Raw genomic sequence first — 25,285 nt, forward strand, 5'->3', positions numbered from 1 at the left:
AATATTAAAATTTTACAAATTAAAAATATAGAGAAAACAAAGAGACCAGTTCTTTTAATTATTAAGAAGCTATTACTATGCCATACAGAAAGAACTCAATAAGGTAACATGTCAAGATTCTGAAATGCTCAAGATATGCCTAAAATATGAAATTCTTCAAATCTTCTTAAAGTCTGAAAACCATTTTCATTGCATGGAAGAAAAATCTAGAAGTTAAAGAAAATCCAAAAAACTTAATATATTCTTTCTCAACAAAATGTCTTCAAATTATTTTAAAGACTTTTGAAACTTATGTTAAAAGAAATTAAATACAAAAGATAGACCTGAATAGAAAGCATAAAAGGAATATTTTGGAAAAAGACAACAAACAAATCAAAATTAATTTGAATGAGATTTACAGAAGTAAAGGAAGATAACATAACTAAAAACTAGGTAAAAAAATGGCATCAAACTGCAGAAGATAAATGGTCAGACTAAAGCCTTATAATCCAGCAACACATGAAAAATTTAATAAAGAATGAAACATTATTAATACAGCATAATCTGAATTTAAAGAATACCCACCAAGAATATCATGAACTGGAAATTATGCTAATTTGCAATTTAGAACAAAGTGCAGTAAAGAATTTTAATATTTTGATAATCAAAACTTATTATCAGGCTTTTAATCCAAGTGCTCAACATTATGTTGTCATACTTTATTTGGCATCTGTTAAGCATAGTTATTTTTTCCCATTTTAAGCATTCATCAGCAATGAAGCTAAAACATTGAATTTGCTAAAACAGTAACAAATCTTTTTTAACCAAGCAAATACATTACTGCTGCTAGAAAAATAAAAAATAAAAAATATTATCACTGCAAAAGTTAAATACAGTGAAATATAATGAAATGAAAAATCTTGACATTTATAAAATAAGACAAAAAATTCAAATAGCATCAAATATATGGCTTTAATTATGAATGGAAAATTGGAAAGAATGGATTTTCAAAGATGGAATATGGCTGTATAAAAATTTGATAATCAAACTTTACAGATCAAGTCTGGATTGCTGTTTGATTATAGCAGCATAATCTTTACTCAGAATAATGGAAAACATCTAGATTAGTATCATTGGTAATAAATTTTCTTTTTTCAGCTAAATTCTTAGGAATAGAACTGGATATTTTTTACCAGACTTTTCAATTATATAATAAAACCAAAATTATTGCAGAAATTTTGTAACAATAGTTTATTCAGTTCAGAATTTTATTTTTTAATTTGTTAATTTTCCTATCAGAAATGTACTATAATATTATGCAGTTAATGCAAAATACCCAAACTTCCCAGAAAATAATGTAACCAATTACACTGCCTACTTTTTTATTCTTATGTATTAGCCTAAGGTAAAATGTAAAATGTGCCCAAAACAGCTTGCATAACTAGGATTGAATAATGGCTTAATCCTGGCTCAAAAAACCAGCCAATCACTTATCATCTCAACTTGAAAATAAAGAGTGATAAAAAAAAGCAACAAAAAAATTAAAGTAAAAACAAATTTTTATATTATGCCGAAAACGGCATTTTATTAATGTTTTGTGTGTTACCTTTATTTATTAAATATCATGTTCTTTGCCCTTAAGGCACATAAAATTCAATTAATGTTCTTCACACTTAAACCACATAAAATTCAATTCAACCTAAATATCACAAAATATTAACCCTCTGACTGCTCAATTTGTGGAACAAAATCGCTTCCAAATTTTTTTTTTTTTTTTTCCATATTTTAAATCTATACATATTGGAGAATTCAAAAATGCACTTTTTCTTTCTAGAAAATATTTTTATATAGATTTTTAACATGAGACACTAAGTTGCCAGAAAAACCAATTTCAGATGTTATTACCAAAAAACAATTTTTTTAAAAAATAAATTTCAATCGAATTTCAGTTAATTTCTATTTATTGCATAATATAAAAAAGTAAAATGTGTAAAATTTAAGAAAATATAAAGCGATGAGGGAAAAATACCTTAGAAATGCATTAAATGTATTAAATGTATTAAATTAAATGTTTAGTATGATAGAGTTCAAAACAGGGTTCAAGACAAAGTCCAACTTCACAGTTTTTGTACCAGATTCAATAAATCTAATTAATAATCAATCAAATTATTAATCTAATTAATAATTCAATAATTTAATTAAATAATCAAGATATATCGCTGAACGTTTTCTAGCAACCATTTCTGTAAAAAAAAAGTGCCAAAAAGTGAAGTATGAGCACTAATACCACATGCCTTCAAATGCCGCAATTTAGTGGACAACTAACGACATCTGTTGGCCAAAACGTAAACTAAACGCCTAATACTGTATATAATTTATTTCAATGGTTAAACAGGGTAAAAACAGTATGCACTCTTGTTGCCCGTGGAAATCGTGGGATGATCAGCCAGAGGGTTAAAAAACAGCTAAACAGCATACACAGCCTCGCACGCTGGAGATAAAAATGATTTTTTTCTCTACAGTGTTGCCATTGCTTGCTTTGAAATTGTTGAGTTTGTAAGCCAAAAGTTCATTACAAAAATTTAAAACAGATAATAAAAAAAATCCAAAATTCAAAAGTCGGGCTTCCAAGTGCCCATGTTTGGTTGGAGGACTAAGTTATTCAAAATTTGATGGCTCTAGGTATCATTGTTTTTTCACAATGCAAGAAACATTTATGCATTCATGTAGATTCTTTGTTATGCAGTTTCTTTAAATATAATACATGGTGATAATATCCGGTGGCAACAGTTTGAAAAGTGAACCAACACACAGTGTTAAATCATGCAAAATGCAGTTTCTTAATAGCCTTTTGGGTTTAACACCCCTTTTGGCTAAAAATACAAAGCAAGAAAATGGTATATCACAAATGGCTAAAACTGTGATGTAAATTTCAGTGTGTTGTTATCCAGGCATTAGTTAAAACTTAGTTGTTAGTTTCCTGGGCAAACTTTGTTCATTAAGAAAACTAATACATATCATTTATATATTTTAATTATCTTAAATTATATTCATACTTATACAGGCTAACTACATAAATTTATCAGAACTAAAGATTTACCAAAGAAAGAAAGAAAATTGAACTACATCAGATTCAAGAGAACCTACACAATAACAATGATAATTAGATATTAAAAATTTTAAATGCAACTAAAAGGAGGGAAAATCCATATAAATCACTAAAATTTAAATATTTAAATTTTTGGATCTTTTCCATCATGATAACATGCATAAAACAATTTACTGTAGAAAGATATATACGCCAACTCAATACTTAAAAGCGAGAAAACATACTTTCATCATCAATCCTTTCATACATATCTAAATTTTCCTAATTAGTAAGAAATATAGTTCTTAGATTAGTTATATCAATGGAAAAGAACAAAATAGAATTGTACACTTAAAAAAAACTTCTTGTTGACAATATTCATTTTGGAAACAAGAGCACTGATATTAGAACATGTTTAGTTTACGAGGTGCATCCAGAAATTGAGTTTCCTAAGTCATAAATAGAAAGAAAAGTTACACAGTTAATGATTACATGGAACATTTATTGGAACAGCTGCAGAAATTGCTGAATGATTTTCACAACTTTGTGAATGGAATTAAAATGCTTGTCATACCATGGAATCAACTTTTGTATTCCACTGTCCTAGAATTCTGTAACCTGGACTGAAACCAACATATTATAACTGTCTGTCCTCTTCATCTCTTAGAAAATACTGAATGAACAGCAATTTCTTGAGTTGCAAGAAAAGATGGGAATTGCTGAGGGCAAGATCAGGACAATACTATGGATGGTCAAACACCTGCCAGCAGAATTTCTGCGTATGCTCATTGAGACATTTGTGGGCAAGCCTTTTTGTGGATCAACACAACACCTACACTGAGCATCCTGTGCCTCTCTCATTCTGGATTGCTCGTTAAAATTTCCAGGATGCTTGCCAGCAAGGATCAGTATTTATTGCTTCATTTCTAGCTATAAAGTCAATAAGCAGAATGCCCTTTCTATACCAGGGTAACATACCCCTCAATTTTCATCAAGACAGAGTCTGCTTGAATTTTGTCTAGCATGGAAATCCATTGTGATGTGAATTTTGTCTAGCATGGAAATCTATTGTGACGTCAAAGCATCAATTTCTGCTTGGTAAAGTAAAAAACAGCCGTTCTTCATCAACTGTGATAATCCTGTTGAGAAATCTGTCACAGTCATGATGGTATTGCTGCATAAAAGTCAATGTTGATCTCATGTGTTTATGTCTGGATATCATGCTTTTTGGCACCAACCTAGAACACAATTTCTGGAATAAGAGGTGCTTTGTGACAACTGTATGCAGCAAGGAATGATGAATCTGTGGAATCAAGGAATCTGTGGAGAATGATTTTTGAAGGTACAATTCTTAATAATATACTGCTGCAGCTTGTGCACGAGCTAATCATAAACATATTTATAACCTTAAAAATTGCCTACAGCAATGACATGCCATCTGCATGCTCATGATATCAGGAACATAAATTTGATGTAGCTATGAAGAATTCTGATCAGCACTACTTTCTATGAATTCAGAAATTTTATTACTGATCTAACCTCACAAATGATAAGTGTAAAAATAAGGTCTGACTTTAAGCTCCTGCAACTGGAACACTACAAGTAACCAGGAAGTGACAACTGTCACTATGATAAGCACATCTCAAACCCTTCAGGCATGCACATAGGCCTCAGGCATCTTTCACAATACATAGTTTGTCATCCATTGTCAGCATGGAAAGCTTATTTTCTGAATGCAACTTATAATAGTAACCAATAGGCAATGTTGGTGCATATATCTTTCTGTAGAAAACTGTTTGATGCATGTTGTTGTTCTAGAACAAAAAAAGATCCAAATTTTCTGAACAAAAAATAAAAATTATTAGACTTTGAATATTTACTGCTAGTTTTAGAAGCCGCTCCAGCATTCGTGAATAATCCATTTCCTAAATGGAAGAAAAAGAACATAATTTTATTTAATTATTCCTAAAAGGAAATTTTTTAATTTAAAGAAAAAAATTAGCATAATACTTTATAACAATGAAAGTATATTTAAAAGTACAAAGTCATAGAAATTTTTTAACAAAAATTGAAAATAATATACATCAAATCATATGGTAAGTGCAAAACACAGAGAATGTACACATTTTTAAAATGATTTCAATAAAGAATTATCCTTTTTTTTATTAAAAAAAGTGAATATTTTGGAATAAAAATTTTTGGCAATGAGAAACATTGTTTGCTACTTTTAAATTTATTCTTTTTTCAAAATGTTGCATGTCAAAAAGCTGTGGCTTGAAGGATATGCTACTTTTAAATTTATTCTTTTTTCAAAATGTTGCATGTCAAAAAGCTGTGGATTGAAGGATATGCTTTTGCCCTTTATGAAGATAGATATTCTTATTCCATTATTCAAACATTATAAAATGTAAACATATTAAAATTTTTAAGTACAAAATAATCAACTTTATTATTATTAATTAGAAAGGGGAAAATCCCATTAATCATTGCGTCTGCATGGAACAAAGCCTTTGAACATGTACCCAAAAAAGGTATGTACTATTTCTAATGGTTCAAGTTATACTGTTCGTAACAATAGAAAATCCACTGATGCTATAATCAGTTGCAAGTCATTAAATACATCTGTAGCAGCAAAAAATAAAACAATAAGCAAAGATTTATAACTCAAAGGCTCATAATGTTCACCAGCTTTTGCTGAGGCATGTGGCTCAGTGCAGAACAATTCGTAGAACCTTGTATGAGAACTATTTAGCAGGAGATAAATGGAAAAACAGTGGGACCCTAAATGACGCAAGTATTTGCCCAAAGGACTGCCACAAAAAACAGGTTTATTTATTATTTGAAAACAAAGAGAGAAAAATGTGTAAATCCAGTTCCATCAATGCACAGAAAGTTTCAGTAATGAGTTTATGACTGTTGCATGATTCTCTTATAATAAGAAATAAAAAATAAGAAGAGTGGGAAAAAAATTTAAATGAATTCAATATACTATCAAGACTTACATCCGACACAAACAGAAAAAATTCCATTTCTTTATCCCAAAAAGTGAAAAATTCATCAAGACAAAGCAACAAAACACACTTGAAAAAGTACAACTGCATTCCTTGAAAAAATGAGAACTAATACAGTTATTGAATGTATAACTTTTCAAAATATTCCTCTGAAGTTCCGTGACCTTTCAACTATGAACTATTATGCCTTTAGTTTCTTGAAAGAGCTCTTTCTAAGCACAAACCCACTACGATTGGAAATGGAAATCAATGCCCTTGGAAATTTTACAAAAAGCTCTTCTATTGTGGAAATCACGATGCAGACTTATAAGTCCAGAAAAAAGGTAATTAGACTGAACATTTTAAGAAGTATTCTTTCCGTTTTACATATTAATTAAACAGCCCTAAAACTGCTCTCAAAATGCATAAATACCCTCTGCATGTGTCTCAGTAGATGAGAAATAAATTTGTGAACTAATAATCAATAACATGTAATAGTTGCTGACAAGAAATATATATTTCCTTGCATAAATGGATTTACCATGAATTCTAAATAAGATTAAGTAATTAATTATTACTTACAGCACGTAGTTCTTCGCTGTATTCTTTTTACCACATTTGTGACAATTGCGCAAGTTATTTAATATATAAAATATATCTCTTTATTTTAAAAATGTTCCATTTATCCTACTTTACTTTCATAAAAACAATTTTCATCCAAACAAAAACAAAAAAGTACAAACTTCTCTCTCCTTTTTTTCGAGGGAGGAGGAAGAAAATGTGAAACTATTATTTACCACTTGTTTTATACAATAGCTGGAAAGAAGTAAGTCTAATTTTGAAACAGCAAACACAGACCACGTACTATACACCATAATTCCAGGTGGTAGTGTATGTATATACTTATTCTTTCATTTATAATTTTTTATCATATTTACTTATAATACTGACAAAGTGCAATGGACTTTTTCCTTACATGCCAAAGCAGGTATAGACTTTGATGTGTTTTATTTGATATTCTCAGTGTTTATTACATTTCATCTCAAGTGTAATGAGCTCTACAGTGTAATAAATCAAATCAGTGTTTCGTAAATCCAACATGCAAGGTCCGACCCTAGACGAACTTAAAATTATCAACGACTTGTACATATTATCTATTACAATCTTATTTTATTATACCTATTTATCATTATTTTACTCATTTGATTGCAGATGCCATGAAAATTACGTATTTACACAGAAAGACATGCTTCTACATGCAAGCAACAAAAGATTTCCCACATTGTAATTGGCGCCACAAGCAGGCGCTCATATCTACTTCTCTACGAGATTACTGCACTCATAGTGCTAAAGACTTTCCACTTGTTTGGATTATATTATTCATTCTTCAAATGCCATAAGAACTAATGAAATTAGACTGGTAAAGGCAGTCTTAGACCACATGCCTTTTACACAAATGATGATCTGCAAATAGCATACGTATTTTGGGCAGCTTTGCCAGACGTTTTGTTTGTTTATAGAGAACAGTCAGACAGACAAATATTTTAGTAAAAAGTAAAAAACACTATTGTGTTTCATTGTATTTTAACACATGACTATAAGTCTTTCACATGAGGTAAAGCAAACTATAAACCCAATATTCGACAGAAGACCAATCAGTCATTGAAATAGTTTATACAGTGATCTAATGATTACAACTTACGATAAAACGTTAATAAAAGATCTTTGTCATCTTTCTTCTCACTTAAGCCTTTACCAAGTCTCTTACAACTTCACTGACACACTATTATTACTGCTATAATGAGGAAAATACAAATGAGCCACTAAAACTATTTGGAAAAATCATTCTCCAATCATTCTTCAAAGTGTGTTTTCTAGAAACTATTACAACATCACCAAGGCCTGGAATATTAAAAGCTTATATTTACATTTCTACCTGAGCAATTGACAGAATTCCACTCTATTATGAATTATAAAGTATTATTTTATATGTATATAAGAATACAATATTTAAAAGCTCTATCAAATACACAAGAAAATATATGCAAAATTATAACAAATAAATGAAAATAAATACACAGTTATAGTAAACAGGTTTAAACAAATATAAATAAAGAAAATATTTTCATAATGTTGAAATATAAACTCTGGAAATTCTTAGAGTTGCAATTTTATAAACTAAAAATTATGTTGATTAAAACATACATTCATCAACAATACAGATTCAATAAACTGTACTTAAAAACAGAACCTTTTAAAAAATATACCACTGGAAGTAAGTGACATTTCAAACATTTGTTCATTAATTTTACTTATTAATTGATTACTATCAACATGTTATGTAAAATACAAACCTGTAACGGTTTCAAAGAATTATTGATAGTAGGCACGATCCATTGTTGCACTAAACACAGAATAAGTTGGGAAAGAAACAGCTGTAATGAAGAAAATATTTTTAAATGTTAAATGTATAAAATTTAAAATTAAAATGCAATACAAAATATTTGTAGGTAGTTTCTCTTTCTAAAATTCATATCATCATTCCTTTTATAATTCTACCATTCCTTCAAATTCATTCATAAAATTAAAATTTACAAGTGCTACCTCATAATTTTGTAAAAAAATTTTATAAGAATTTTAAAAAAGGCATTATGGCTAATTTCCTCAATTAAATCGTCTATTTAATTTATCATTGAAAAGATTAATTTGTTTACATTTTGCTTATAAATTTGCATTTATATTCAATTTTGATGATAATTAATTTTGTAACTGGCTTAATTTTTCATCTTTTTGCCTACATTTGTCGCTATTTTCAATTTAAGTCATTTTATTTACTATTAAACTTCCTATCACTTTATTTTCAGTTAAAAATTTCACTACGCAAAAGGAATTTTTTTACTATTTTATATTGCTCAGCCTATAAAAGTGAATACCTAATTAGGATTATTAGCTTTTACTTCGTGCAACTGAGGGTTTGTCAGTTTGGAATGTTTAAAGAGTTGAGAAAGCATTTTCTCAATCATTTCTAAAATTTTGATATAAGTAGTTTTAATATTACTGCTAAATTAGAGATAGAGGTTAGATTAAATTTAGCATAAAAGATGAGTAAAAGAGAAGTCATTAACATTACTTAACATTTCCAAGACACACTCATCTTTCAGAATGGAATTTCATTTCTTGAAAAGTTTCCGATTAATATACATTTTTAACTATATTTGGTTTATCATTTCATTACCATTTTCCTTTCATTGCATTTGGTTATTATAGACATTTTACTTAGTCTCGGCATAGACAATTCATTTTACTATACACTAAAAATTCAATTTTCATGACTTTTTTTAATTCAGATATGAATGAGACGAAAGCTATTGAAACTAAAAATTTAAAACTAAAATGCTAAACAAGATATTTACAAAAGCATTCTCTTTTCAAAATTCATGTTAAAAAAAAAACATTCCTAATATTATGAATTACAAGTATCTTCAATCTCTTCAACAGTTCAAAAATATAAGAGTGATTTCAAAGATAGACAAATTGCTGAAATGCAAAGTAGAACACTTATGTTAATAAATGCATTTTAGCCGTTATTGTACTTCTTAATGATGCTTCCAAAAGCTATTCCTCTTGCTATAAATTAAAATTTCAGAAGAAATAAATTTTATTTATGAAGAAATAAAATTTATTCCTTCTAATCAGAAATCTCTAATCAGAAATTTTTTTCTAATCAAAAAAACTTAATAATTACTGACTGAATATTTCATTGTCTTCACAGTCACAATTGTATACTCAATGCCTCAAAGTAATAACTTTAGTATTTACAAAACACAAAGGGGGTCTTTGGTGAATGCAGAAAATAAGTCTAAAACAATATAAAATAATACAAAATAAAATTATTACATTTGATACATTCTGCAGTCCTTAATAGCACTGATAGCGTTTCTACTATTTATTTCTACACATGAATAAAAAATATGTAGAGAAAGATTCAGTTAAACAAATAGAAACACTCACTGCTGTGATTCAGCATTTTTGCTTTAAAATCTACAGTTTTATTATTATTATTATTATTTTATTTCTTTGTAAGTAAATTCAGGAGAAAAATGAAATGTTATTCTAAACTAGTACATTTTTAATAAATAAAGCTATTAGAAAGATAGTCATTGAAAAAAAGAGCAATAAAGAAATATAAAAATTAGTTATAAACATAAAATAACTTACAACAGAATTGTATACATTAAAGCTTAAAAAGAAGGGCAGGGAAACTTTATTTACAAAGAAAAAAAACATTCAAAGAAACATAAAAATGGAAATATACCATTTCCAAAAGACGTTTAACCAAAAATCGTTTCCTGATACGAGCTGTACGTGGAAAATTCAGCTCATAGCACAATGTAGGAGCAAACAGAAAATAATATGCATCTAAAAGGAAAATATTTCAAATTAAACAAATAAGAAAACCAGAAATAAATTTCATAGAAAATATAAAACAAACAGTATGTTTATGTTGAGAAAATAATACTTTCATATCTTACAAGGAAAACAGTTCTTAATGGAAGAAAGATTTGTATAATGCTAACTCATAAAGCTTTTAAAGTAGCAAACTTTTTGCTCATTTCTGCATCTAATATTTTACCTCAACTACTAACATGAAATCTGCATGACTCTATAGCAAACTTTTTGCTCATTTCTGCATCTAATATTTTACCTCAACTACTAACATGAAATCTGCATGACTCTATGCTGCCTTCTTCTTTCTATTAAAATTCTTTCTGACATACACTGCTCATGATTCACAAAAATTTACCATTTCTAATGAATGACATTCCAATCCAATTCATTCTTCCTGATGCTTTCAGAATTCTACGAGTTTATTCTTTCGTATATATCACAAGAACCTTAATTGTATAGTTTTCTTCAATAAACAGCATTACCTTTTCTTTTTGTAACACCCATTGATTTCTTCATATATCTCATTATTTCAAACTTTACACAATTTGCCATTTCAAAATTTATTATTAAAATTATTTTTAAAAATACTTTTGAGGAGACTAAAGAAGAGGAACTTATGTCAAATTACCCTCAATATCATATATATATATTTTTTTTTTAATCCAAAACTGCTTTCTTGCTTAGTTGTATACTGAAAGTCTTGGTTACTTCTTGAGATTGTATGATTGACCAGTTATTGGCTTGGCATAAAGAACGGTAGCCACAGAACTGGTTTGACAAGAGTCAAAAATATGCTTGCAGGGGGGGGAGAAGAAAGAGAGAAGTATACGAACAGAAAATGGTGGATTGTGTGGCAGACACCAAGGGTTTGTTATTAGAATTAAATATTTTTAAAAACTCTTTAAAAACCAACTAATCTAGGAATGCAGGGCCCCTTTCACTATAACAATACTAAACTCTCAACAGGAGTATAGTGACCTTCAGGATGTGCAGAACTGATTTCTTGGCTGGGCCAGCTTCCAAGAACCTGGGACTTCAAGAAATAAAGTTTTAAAGAACTTTATTAAAAGGGACCAAAGAAATAAAGTGTGTGAGAGAGAATTATAGTAAAACATCTATTAAAGTGCCCTCAGTGCATGATTTTCAGACTGCCTGCATATCAATGGGTAAGTAAATGTACAAGATCAACCATGAAAATGGTTTATAACACTAATCCTCTATTATTCTTTTAAAAATTGCTTAGTGACAATATGAAACACTCTAGTATCGTAACTAATTCAAAATCATACATACAAAAGTTTACAAAATCTTTCCAATACTCGTGAATTGAAAAACATTAATCATCACATCAGAGGGATATTTCAATATATGCCTCAAATTAGGTGCTCCAGACTTTAAAATATTATCATGTCTTGCCATAATTAGAAAAAGTGTCTATACATACATTAAACACAGGCAACCATTTTGTTGTCAGAGTTCACAAAAAGCAGCACAAAGTGTCGTAACAACCAAAACAACCAAAATTTTTTAATCTTTAAATTCAATTTGCACTTTTTTTGGGGGGGAGGGGAGGTATTACTTGCAATTTTAAAAGTGATGAATTATAATTAATTTTATAACTTGTATTTCCGTGGAATTATTTATTTTGTAACCTTTTCAAAAATAAATATGAAGCAATTTGTTTAACATATAAAAGACTATCTGATGAAAGCAAGTCCTTTCTTTAATATTTTAATTCTATTGCTTAAATGTGAGATACTTAGTGATAAAATGTTTAAATATACTCTACATTTGTCTTGAACTAGCTTTATCATAAAAAATATTTGTATAGTAAACTATATTGATTGATTTTAAAACCAATCTAAACCTAATGTAGTTAAGTTAAATTAAACAATACTGTTCACATTTTTAACAAAGTTTTACACGACTTTTATAAAAAAAAAAGTATTTTTACTATGATTTCCTTGACATTGCTGATACAATACAATAATTTCCAAATGGAGAGTTAAATATTTGATTTTTCATGTTCTTTAATCTAAATTCAAATTTTTCTTTCAACTCAAATCAAATCAAATTTGTATAGTTTCCAAGCATAATTTTGTGTGACATGCAAAATTAAAACTTCAACTTATATCACCCAAAATTTTAATGTCATTTCAAATGTACACTTACAAATCAATTTTAATAAAATGTTTTAAAATAACATTTATCTTACTTTAAAAAACTAAAATGCATTTTTCCATAACAACTATCTATGAGAATCCCATTTATTTCCAAAGTTTTCTTTAATATTCCAAAATCCTTCTCTTCAGCATACTTTCTTTAGAAAACATTTTAAAAAAGAATTTAAAGAATTTTGTATATTCCAAAACAGCCCTTCATCAAACAATCTTAAGATTACTAAAAAACAACTTTCACTAGCAATTTATAATAAAACTACCACATATTGGTTTGTTTTATTTGATTATAGCAAAGAACTCGATAGCTATCTGCCAAAGGGAAGGAATGCCATCATGGAGGACTTTCTAAGGGAACTGGCTCATATACATGTTACACATGAGTGAAACTATGAAAACGCACATGCAGCCAGACCGTTTGCCGAGATTTGAACCCTGGATCGAACTACCAGTGTTCAGCAACTTTACCACTTGGCCACTGGTAGTCCTCTACTACATATTAAATGAACAATCAAATACTATAGTCACCACTCTACTAATATGGTTTACAGTATGTATTCCCAACCTTTTTCTTGCTTTGACCCCTATTAAAAGAATGGTTTTCTTTATTGACCCTCTTATATTTTTCTCTAAAATAAACATCATACAGTATAATAGTAGAAATAATTGCATACAAATTACTTTTAAAATACCATGCTAAGGACATAAGCAAAAATTTTTAAACAAAAAATGGTTTATTAAATTTATGTTTCATTACTTTTTGTACTTGTTTTTAAATTTTACAAATATGAACAAGTTTTTAGAAATAAATTTAGATTCTAGTAGCATAAAGCTTCAGTTTTATATAATGCAATGGCTGTACTTGAAGTACTAATGCAATTTTAAACGAAATACTAAAAAATAATTGTGTAAAATTGTTTAACTTAATTTGTAAATCATTTCAGCCCCAGAAGTATTCAACCTGTTTCTTGTTTTCTTTAACAAATTAATGACTTTACTAAAATCTGCTATCACTAGGTAATACAAGGGAAAAGTCAATATTGTTGGTTTGGTAACAATTTTTATTTTTTATTTGAGATATTTCTTTCGGGTGACTTTTAAAATTCAAAATTTAGCATACCCATGTGTTTTGAATAAGACTTGTGCTTGATCACCCTTCTTTAATGCAATCGGCCTCTGTTGCATCATAATATCAATATCAACACTATTGCAATTCATTTGGAGTATCACAATTGAATTGTTAATGTCTTGGGAGAAAATATTTTAACATTTACATATACTGCAAATGACTTCTATATAGCAGCATATCATTTGAGAAAGTTATGAGTTACTCACACCTCCTTCCCTTCCGTTGTGTGTGTGTGCTCCTGCATTTGATTTTTTAAATTACTCTTACTGAACAAAAATTTACATATTTTAAAAAAATATTATTGAATTTTAATATATGTTATGTAATTTTTTGCATTTTCTCCTGTGTTCTTTTTTACTACATGAAACAGCTTTGTATTAATAAATAATTATGGATTTTATTAATATATTTTTTTAATCAGTGGGATTCCAATTATGCCAATGGACTGTATAACTGATAAATGATGCCCTTAAAATTTCATCGACTCCCCCCCAGAGGGTCTATACCAACCCCATTAGAAACCCCTAATTTACAGAAAAAAAAAAAAAAAAAAGGTAGATTTTTTCCTCTAGCTAATTTCAAGGCAATCATATAAATTATCAGCATTTTATTCTATACATACTTCAAAGAAAAGTAGGCTATTTTCACTCCAAAATTAAAATACTGGATATCCAGCATTATTTGATTTAAAATAACTACTTCTTTAGCCCAAAGATTACAGTACACAAAAGCTTCCAAAAATTATTTTTCATTTATTTCATTATAAAATTAAAATCCTAATCAATAAAATAATTAGATTAGTCACATAGTGCAAGTTTGATTAGAAAGTAAATGAAATAAAATATGTACTAGTTATATTTAAAAAGCTGTGTAATCTAGGACAAAATATTGCAATGAATCCCATATTAATGATTTTCTTCTAAAATAATCTATTTTCTAACAATACACCTTGTATTTATGCAAATCGAAGATATTTTCCCTAACAGCTTGACACTTTAAAATTGAAACATTCAACAAGAAATACAGCCAAGTCCATTGGTAATTTAACAGACTCATCAAAACAACCTTTCCCCACTGGCAACTGAACACAGGCAACTGAATGTTACATCTGAAAGAAAAGCAAAAACCAAACACACAGATAACCACACCTTACACACAAATCAAACCTATACTCTAGGCTTCTGCTTTTGCTTACCAACAAGAGAGCAATATATGAAAATTATTAGTCAACATTATATAAAATATTCACCCTTTCAAACAAACATAAAAATATAATTTCATAAAAATTTTTCAATTATTTGTCTTACTGGCAGAAATAACTGTTTACCTTTTAAATTCAAGTTATCAGGATAATGTACTAATGTCGAAGAAATAGTACCATTTCCAACATCTGTTCCTAGAATTTAAAAGAAAAATTAATTCAGCGACAATTTAAAAAGAAAAGCTGCAATCAAAATTAATTAAATAAATCCAATAAAGGAAACAATATTTAAACAAGATTGCATTTTTAAATGGTATGCACCTCTTTAAATTTACCTCTTTAAATGGTATGCAAAGAAATTGTGCATTAATAAAAGTAATGTACAGTACAAAGTCTTTAATCTGGACTCGTCAGGACTTCGGCGATTCCGGATTAGGGGTTTTTCGGATTATAGATCATCAATTTAAATCTCGTAAGATGGCATGCAGAAATTATAAAATTAAAAATATAAAAGTGTAATTTATGAAATAAAGAGCAGTTGTGCTCTAAAGCGTATCAAAATTTACAAAAAAAAAAGCTTAATATTTATTTGTTTACTATATTAAACATTTCTTTCAATGTAAGTTGTTATGTAAGTTCAATATAAGTTGCTTCGTTTTTTGTGCTAATACTTTCTCTTTAATTCTACAAACAGACATAATTTCTTGTTCAGTTCCACTGTTCAAGTCCTGTAATTGCTGTGTCGAGAATACTGACCAAATTGTGAATCGAAATTTTTTCGTTTTCAATAACCTCTCTGTCACTTTCTTCACTATCGGAAGCGGTACATCGAAACATGCTTTCGCTTTGTAGATCCTTTGGCAGCTCTAGAATCGGAAACTCTTTTTGAAATAATCAAAAGTTCAAGCTTACTTTTTATAAAATTGCTCTAACAGTCTTCAAAAAATAATAAGCCGGATCCAATTAGAAGATTAAGAAACAACGCAATCTGTAACATTAACTGAAATAGATAATTAGATAATTTTAGCCTAGCTTATACCGTCCGATATACATTAAATGCATATATCCATGCGTAAACGCATTATGCATTTTAAAGCTTTGAGGTCCGGATTATGGACGTTCGGATTAAGGACTTTGTACTGTATAACTAAGTTCTTTTGCTCCCTCTAATTGCAATAACTTTCATTTGTTTTAATTTGCTTGAGATAATCTAAGAAACCTCTTTGTGTGCTTTAATTTGCTAGAGATAATTTAAGAAACCTCTCATTCCCAAAACTTTCCATTGAGGAAACGGGCAAACCTAAATTCCAAAACTTCTATGATTTCTAAACTAAAATTAAGATATTTACATTGTAATGCTTTATCATCATTCAAGTACACATAAAAAGCATTAATAGTCTTTGCATGACAAAATGAAGCCATGTAAACAATGTAAAATGACATACAATATTACAAGCACTGCTTAGCAATCAATACCTATTTCATAATAATTGCACACTAATCAATAAACATTTCACAATGATTATATGCTAATCAAAAAACATTTCATAATGACTGTACAGTAAACATGAAGAATATTTCATAATGACTGCATGCTGCTTCAAAAACTTTTCATAATAAAAGTAACTGATTTAAGAATAAGACTCAAAATAAGTTACCTCTTGGTCTACCCCTGTCAGATGAAACACTGCGTCTGCGAGTTTTCTCAGCAGGAACTCTTTTTTCTCTACACCAATAATTCACCATATGATAAGATATTAGCTTGAGAAAAACAATGCTCACAAATCCTAACACAAAGGAAGCAGCAACTAAAAAACAAAAATATCATATAACTAAATCTTAGCCAAAAAGAACAGTTTAAATTTTTATGACAATAAATTATTAACTATAAAACTTACTGCAAGACATACATCCAGCGGTATCTCACTTAGCACACATAACCTGTCCCCCAATCAGTATTGAAAAATGTGAATCATTTGTTATGCCTTTAGTATTTGTAGTTTTCAACAGATTACTATAGGATAATTTTTACCTACTGCTGAATCTGGTCTGAAATTGCAGACATTGTAAAAGATTTCAGCAACTATTAAAAACCACCATCAGATTTGAAAACACGGGAAATTTACTAATTTCTAGTTATAAAAAATACTCACATAAGTTTTGTAGTTTAGTTTATTCACTTTTTTTAGGGCTTTCTCGTGTTTCTGGTCAAGGAAAGACTGCAGATCTTCCTTCACAATATAATATTAAGAAACACATTTTCTTTCTACCCTTTTACTAGTTGTTATTCACTTATATGTTGTTAAAACAGTGAAACAAATTTAGCTCAACATTTTGTGCACAACGAAATTTATGAGCACTTTGTAATGCAGGACAAAGTTCATCGTATAACACATTTTTTTATTTCCTAGATGAGTTTGACGTATCTCCTACCCACCCCCCAAAAAATCAGTTAGAAGAAGTGGGAATCAAGAATGAATTCAGATTTTAACAGCTACCCAAAAGGGGTCTTTTAAAGTTTGAAATGGTTCACAGAAGGGATTATTGACAGAGATGGCCAGGGTCGAATAGCAGAACATATTATAGGATATTAGATGAATTTAGACTAGCATAGGAACATTACATAACTTCTATATATTTAAAAAAGTGAAAATATGTAGAGTAAAAAATAATTAATGTTTTAATTAGATATATCATGAATTAAATGTCCTTTTATCTCAATCAATCAGATTAAAAAGTAAAAAAATATTTTTAAGATATGCACCTACTGCTTCTAAATAGTTTAGTTTATTAATTAATAACAAACAGGTTCAATATGAAAGAATAAATCTTACATTCTTCTGAATAGCAACAGACTCAAATGAACAGTGAAACGCAAGATCGCGCTTCAAGATTAATAGCCCTTTAGGCTTAGAAAAAAAGAAAGAAAAGCCATGCTCATATGAAAAATAACTACCATCTTATTAACAATAAATAATATATTTAAAAATATAAATAAGTAATATAAGTAAAGCAAGACAATTCTTAAACTGAAAATAGTTTACTGTAATCAATAATGACAATTTCATTATCAATAAAATATCTTATTTTATTATAATGTTCTAAAAAATAATTATAATAAGACAAATTAGGTCACACTAATGATTAATTCTGAACTAATGACTAAGTTTCATCCTAATGACTAATAAAGTGTCTCAGTATAAAATTTAAACTAACTGCTGTATTTCTTCAGGCTTAAAGAAGCGAGCAGATTTTTCATACATGTTTCATATTGTGTGTTTGAAAATTAAGCAATAATTTGTCCTTTATTTCTAATTAAAGATAACATGTTAATTTAATTTTAATACAAATATTAATATTATTAATAAAATGCTATGCACTGCCTCTAGAGAATTAGGAAAATTCCGCATCAAAATTTTAAATAAAGAATAATACAAAATGAATGCAAATACAAACACCAAAAGGTGCAGAATTATGATTTTGTCATGGTGTTGACAATTTACAGCTCTGCAAATCAAAGCCATTATATGAGATCAAAATTGCCATTCAGAAGAATTTTGTTTTGACGTATTGTATTTGACATATTATATTGTATCTTCTTTAATTAATATGTTTTAATATTTAGAAAATAGTATGAGCAGTGTCAAAATTATTTAATGGTAATCACACACAATAGAAAGCAAGTTAATATTTGCAATTTAAAATTATTTTCTCATACTAAAATAATGTAGTGAAAATTGCAAAGTAATGAGCTAATTCAACATTAAAAGTTTTAATTTAAATTTTGGAAATGGATTATTTTGCAGTGTGCTTTTCAAATAAATTCTAATGAAATGCAGTAATATAGTTATTTAAACATGACAAATAATTCTGTTATAACAGAAATGACAAAATAATAGGAGAACATCTGACACTCCGCGGATTGATAACTGCAAAAAAAATTTTATCTGCAAAACCTCAGCAAATTTTCATATATTTATTAAACTAGTCTTTAAAATTCATGCTACAGTAAACTTGTTACTAAAACAATACCTTAATAATGTATCCATAATATACATCTATATTTGCATATATGCAGAGTAATTTAAAAAAAGAATATATTAATTGTATTGAATTTAGTTAACCCTTTATTTGGCAAGATTGCTCACAAGCAACCAGTCATTTCATCATTTGCCAATTAAAGGGTTAATTAAAAGGGGAAAAACCTGCTTAAACTCCACCTCATTTTTAAATAAGCACTTCAGATTATGAAACTGAAAAGTCTCAAACAGTTTCCTTGCCATCAAACTTTCAACAAGATTCTTGGGCTGACTGATTTTAAGTGTCCTCATTCTCAGATATTATAAATTACTTACATCCACGGCTTACTGGGGGTTTAAAGCCAAGCCCATTAATATAGCAATACATAATGTATAGTGAAAAACTGATAAATGAATTTTAATGGATATATATTCTATACACATTCTGTTTATGACAAAACACAGAATACATAATGAAAAAGGTAATTTTTATTCATATTATTGCATTCATACGGGTTCATTATGGATTGAATAATGCATACAGAAATGATGATAGCTTGAAAAAATTAATTTTTCAAAAGAAACACTTTACAGTTCTACAACTGTCAAAAAAAAAAAAAAAAAAAAAAAAAACTCATACAGCTCTTCCCAGTATCACAGAGCACAATCAGTAGTTATACTTAAAAACTACTAAGAATGTTAAAAACAATCTAATGAAAAGCAAAAGGCAAAACTCTCGCAGATATTTTAATACTCCAAAGCCAGCTGTGAATCAACACCTGAGAAACTGATACTCTCCCTGGTCTTGTATAGTTTTACCCCAGGCAGAGAGAAATCTCTAGTACCCTTCACTTCTTGAAATGAATGGAAGACATATGAAGGCCAGATATGTTACAGTTAGGCATCAATTACAGTTATTCAGGGACCAGAATAAAATGTCACCCAGTTTGGCAAATTTTTGGAAAATTTGGTGACAAAAATTAGTCACCAAAACCATCACCAGCTTGGTCATATCTCAGCAATTTAGCGAGATAGCCATTTACCTCAATGAGTTGCTCCTATAATCTTATTTTTCTGGCAGAGCTTCGTCTCTTACAAATATTTTGTTACATTATATAAATAATACTACACTGTTTTACGTATAAATTCACTAAAATTATTTACATCCGTACAAAATTCATGACAATATATATTATTAAATGCAACTGAGGTTTCCACCTATGACAGCAAATATCTTTGTGAATACAATACAGCAGCTATCAGCTCTGTTTAAAAGCCTGCAATCTAATTATAAAAGCAAGTATGTATCAAGTAGCTGATGACAAATAGCAATTTTTGGAGGGCAGAAGGTTCTTTCTGAAGATTAATCTAATTTATACATGCTTAGAAACAAAAATTATACCTTTATAGATGTCCACCTTAAAAAAACTGGAAGGTTTTTATACTACGCAGAGACACTATTTCAAAAGAAATACAAATAGATAAATTTGATTTAAAATTATTTGGTAACGAATGATTCTATGAATTTGGTAACGAATTATTTGGTAATGAATGAATCATGCAGGTAAACCTAGTAATGTACCATTTAAAGTTTTAAAACAAAATTAAATAAATATTTGCCTACTAAACATCAGTTTTATATATTATACATATATTTATCTTTGCAGAAAGCTCTGCAAATTCGTACTAATGATTGGAATAACTCAAATCATATGCAAATTTAAACAGAAAAATTATTAGTAAAAAAATATAAAGTCTGCATACTTAATGCTTCACTAAGAAATAAAAATGTAGCCCTTTTTAATAGATAAGATTTTGTCCTGGTGGGGGGGGCGGCAAGCATTTTCTTTTTCTTCACTACTTCCTATTAAACAGCAGTTCCAAAGCTAAATTGAACTGGGATTCCACTGGGAGAATTTAAAGCTCTACATTTTGTAACCTTTTCAAGTCAAAATATCCTAAAATCTGTGGTTTTCTTATAAAACTAACATAAATCTAAAGCTGAATTTCAGATAATTTGAACCCCAAATTGGCAAAATTCTTTTCCAAGTTTAATCAAAATTATTTTTAATTTAATAATGTAATGAAGATACACAATGTTCTTAAAATATATTTAATTAGCTCATTACCTGCATGACAATCTGTCAAGTAGACTACTAAAGGTGGAAGCAGAACTTCAGCAGTGAGTAAAGCAACAATTAATACAAAACCAATTTGCTCATTTAGTCGACCCTATGAAAAAAAAAAAAAAAAAGGATCACACTGTGAGTACAGGAAAAAAAATTAATAAACACACAAGCTACACCACTAGAAATATTATTTTGAATACAACAGTTAAACTTTATTCACTTTAACTCTTTGAAGATTAAAATGAAGATGGTCTTTCATTCAAATGACCACAACCACCCAAAATGGGCAAGATTGTATTATTTTCTTCCTTTCCCTAAGCTATGCAGTAGCAGGTGCAGTTTCCCCAAATGCATTGCAACAGTTTATTGCAGACAGCTTGTCCTAAAAGGCTAATGGAAGCTTTTTTATTAGGAAGTAGAATGGACACAATTTGAAATCTTCACACCTCTTTGTGCGTTAATGGATGGGGAGGGGAGGAAACAGATGGGAAGGGTAATGGACGGGGATGGACATTTCAGTATTTTAAGCATACAGGTTAGTGAAGAACTTCCGTTTTCTAAGGGTTAAACATAGGTACTTTTTTGGTTAATGGAGCACCATTTGGTAACAAATGTAAATACTGGTATGAAATTTAATAAAAGACAAGAATGACAATTTTAACAATAACAGCTTCATTAAAAGGACTATTTTACTAAATTCAAAATGAATATAAATGACAAACACAAAAATTCACAAATAAAAATGCACATATTTGTCCCAATAGACATTATACAGTGATTCATTCCCAGTTGCAGAAGAATGAATTCTACAAACATAACTTTTCACACCAAACTTAACCAAACACATGTCAAAGAGGGAATGCACAGAATTTTGAACCAGCCTCTATAAATTCTTCTTCTCACAGCATAATCTTTCACTGCAGCATTATTTTGGTACAAACAAAGCAAAGATGATACATTAATTTTCGAAGAATTTAATAATAGCTATCCAAGACATCTTGTAATTGTCAAAGCATGCAATTCATATTAAATTTCTTTCTTTAAAAGAAAAAAATCAATATAGAAGCAACTGAAAAATCTTAGAGGGAAAAAGATTATTATCAGTTATTCATGATGTAAAATAGTTTACCACATTTGGTACTTTGTCATCTATTAACCTAAACATATCATACTTAACATTCATAAATGCATTAAAAATCTAAAATATATCATAGATATAAATCCACACATAATTAGAAAGAATAAAAATTCACTTAGGCAGGTACCTCCCCCCCCCAAAAAAAAAGAGAGAGAGAGAGAGAAACATAAATACATGTTTCTGTTTTAATTTAAAAGAGCCATAGTATTGGATATGATCTTGCAAAACATTTGCTTTCCACAAAATGAAAAAAGTAAAATATGAAATAAAATGAATAATTTACAAAGGTACTTGCATATTAACACAACAACCTTAGCACAATTTGGTGATTTTTTTAACAGATGAAAAGGTAGAAGTTACTTATCATGCGCAAGTTGGTGGAAATTGCACAGGGAAAAAATTTCATATTCCGGCAAGGTAATAAACTAATGCACAGCCAGACCTAATATAAAAACGACTACTTAACCATTACAAGCTATAACTACATACTTTTACTCAGTTCTCATGATACCAACACCATCAAAAATATCCCTCTTACACTTGAAATAAGTATACAGAGCAAAGGTAATTTCAAACAAGTCCTACAAGAAGAATGGAACATAGTAATCTTAATAGTTTAAATAAAAAATGTGCACTGATAATTTAAGATGCTTCAATTATTTTTTAGCTTTAGGTTCTTAATTTCAACCTCAGTATATATCTGCTTTGAAATATATCCAACTTAATATTCAACCTGTTTGGATGCAAAAACTTTGTTAGATATAAACTATTTGTTTGGAATGCAACTTGAAGAGTTCCATGAGTAACAACTGCAGACGCTAAAATTGTGTATTGCAGACGCTAAAATTGTGTATTGTCTCTTTCAAGACACTGCTATGACTGTCCATGAGCATCAGTATGCTTGTTGCTACTAATCAGTAAACAATCCGCACTATAAGTGTGGATTTTATGTTCTTTCGTGTCGAATTTTTTGTATATTCATTAACCCTTTGACCTATAACCACGAGTCTGACTCGTAGTAAAGAATTTATGCCATAAACATAAGCCATGAGTCTGACTCGTGGTACAGAATTTGTATCATAAACAAAAGCCACGTGTCTGTCGTAAACAAAAGCCACAAGTCTGACTCGTGGTAAAGAATTTGTGTCGTATACAAAAGCCACGAGTCTGATTTGTCTTTTGAGGAATTTGTGCATAAAATGCCACGCATTATATTAGAACAAGCGACTGGAGTTATTCTACATCGAATACTTTTCCTTTAATTGTAATGTCAGTATTTTGTTTTTTTCAGTTGCTTCTGACGAAACTGGATGATCTGTTATAGTTCCCCGTAAAGCTTCATTACGCTCACGTGTTTCAAATATAATTTCGTATAAAGAATTTAAAAACTCTTATACCCATCATGGCAAACTCTTATTCCCATCATACCCATCATGCAATTATTTTTGACAACTGATCAATTGATTATGATTTCACTCTAGACGTCTTAAAATTATTTGTGCCTAAACATTGTTTATTAATTCACAATTCCTTTTGTTACACTGAAATATATATGTCATGAAAAGTACGGCTGAACAGTTGAATGGCATGGTGCGTGACCAACTTTCTTGTTTACTATAGCTCAAGCAATTGGCAGATATTGTGTAGGCCAAGGAGTTAACCATGAGTATGAAAATGACTGAAATCAGATCCTTAAATAAAAAAGACTGACTTCATTTAATCAGAATTGATTACTTCTTTTGAAAGCAACATTTATCTTGAAAAACCTTGACGTAAAACTTAGTTTTGGAGAGCAAACATACCTAAAAGTACTCAAAAAGAGTTTTTTGAACTAAAATATTAGACAATTCTGAACAAACCCCTACGATATAGTATACCATAACTAATCTAAAAAAAAGAGACTACCACAGAGAAAACTCTGCTGAAAACAACAGAGAGAAACAGAATCATAAAGTTGAATTGGAGAGTACAAATATTTAAATCACATTTTATGACATATAAACTCATACAGATGCACTCACTCACCTTTGAAAGCAATTTTTCTATACCTAATGATAACAGTGGAACAACAGTCAGTCCTAAAATTTAAAAAAAATTATTCAGAAATGAAATTTTATAAATTGCAGAATTTAAATATACTGTTTATTCGATAACAAAAGCAGAATTCTGGATAAAATTAGATAAATTTGAGAATTTTTTAAATTAATATTATAATTCACATAAAATTTTAATTTGGATCACATTATCATTCTTTTTGGGGGGGCACACAGTGTAAATTCATGTTTGGACTGCCTAAAAAAATTGCTCCGATTTTCTTCGTACATTACTTTTTAGAAACTGACTTTGACAGTAAAAGGTAACTTTTCTTGATCCCGATCAGCATTTCAGTCAGTATTATTTGATATAGATACAAAATTTTCTGTTGTTCAAATACTTGACATCTTTTGCATAATAACTGCCGCTAAATCTAACAAAAATAAAATACCTTCATTTTGATGATATTGTCTGATGAACGGTGTTTCATTTTTCAATTGTCATCATTTAAAACTGCTTACAGTTCTATGAAAACAGACTGGTTTAAAAAAATTGCCATCTGCATCCATGGTGTGCCATACCATCACTTTTCTTGTGAATTTTTCTTTATGCGTAAGTACACAAATTAATGTTAGGGAATATTGAATAATATATAAGTGCAAAATTCAGTATCAGGGAATGTTCATTATAGCACAAATCAGTATTTGTAAATGCTAAATGTTAATATTGAATTTAAACACTAAAGGATTTTAAAAGTGGTAAAAACAAAAAATAACAACCCTTGAGTTTACCTTGGGTAGTATTTTAAAACTGGAAAAATAATGCAAATTATAAGTTATTTTATAACAGCTATTGAAAAATGCCTATTATAAAAACATTTTGATTTTTAGTGTTTAATTATTTAAGACCCTATAACTGGGAAATGAGAGATTAAAACACTCACTTTGAATTT

At 28.9% G+C, this 25,285-nt stretch overlaps 1 protein-coding gene across 2 annotated transcripts in view; it reads right to left on the reverse strand.

Annotated features, from left to right (window-relative positions):
* mdy (diacylglycerol O-acyltransferase) overlaps positions 1-25,285 on the reverse strand; it is a 71,124-nt gene that overhangs the window by 21,371 nt on the left and 24,468 nt on the right. For both annotated transcript variants that reach the window (XM_035368309.2, XM_085824628.1), the window contains exons 5-11: positions 24,325-24,377; positions 21,162-21,264; positions 16,672-16,821; positions 15,140-15,208; positions 10,373-10,476; positions 8,412-8,492; positions 4,948-4,992 (exon numbers count right to left, since the gene is read on the reverse strand). In XM_035368309.2, the coding sequence (XP_035224200.1) occupies positions 4,948-4,992; positions 8,412-8,492; positions 10,373-10,476; positions 15,140-15,208; positions 16,672-16,821; positions 21,162-21,264; positions 24,325-24,377 (605 nt within the window). The remainder of the gene's footprint in view (positions 1-4,947; positions 4,993-8,411; positions 8,493-10,372; positions 10,477-15,139; positions 15,209-16,671; positions 16,822-21,161; positions 21,265-24,324; positions 24,378-25,285) is intronic.

This window comes from Stegodyphus dumicola, chromosome 10, assembly GCF_044657685.1.
Source record: "Stegodyphus dumicola isolate Sdum_Otavi_A_Nest chromosome 10, ASM4465768v1".
NCBI lineage: Eukaryota > Metazoa > Arthropoda > Arachnida > Araneae > Eresidae > Stegodyphus > Stegodyphus dumicola.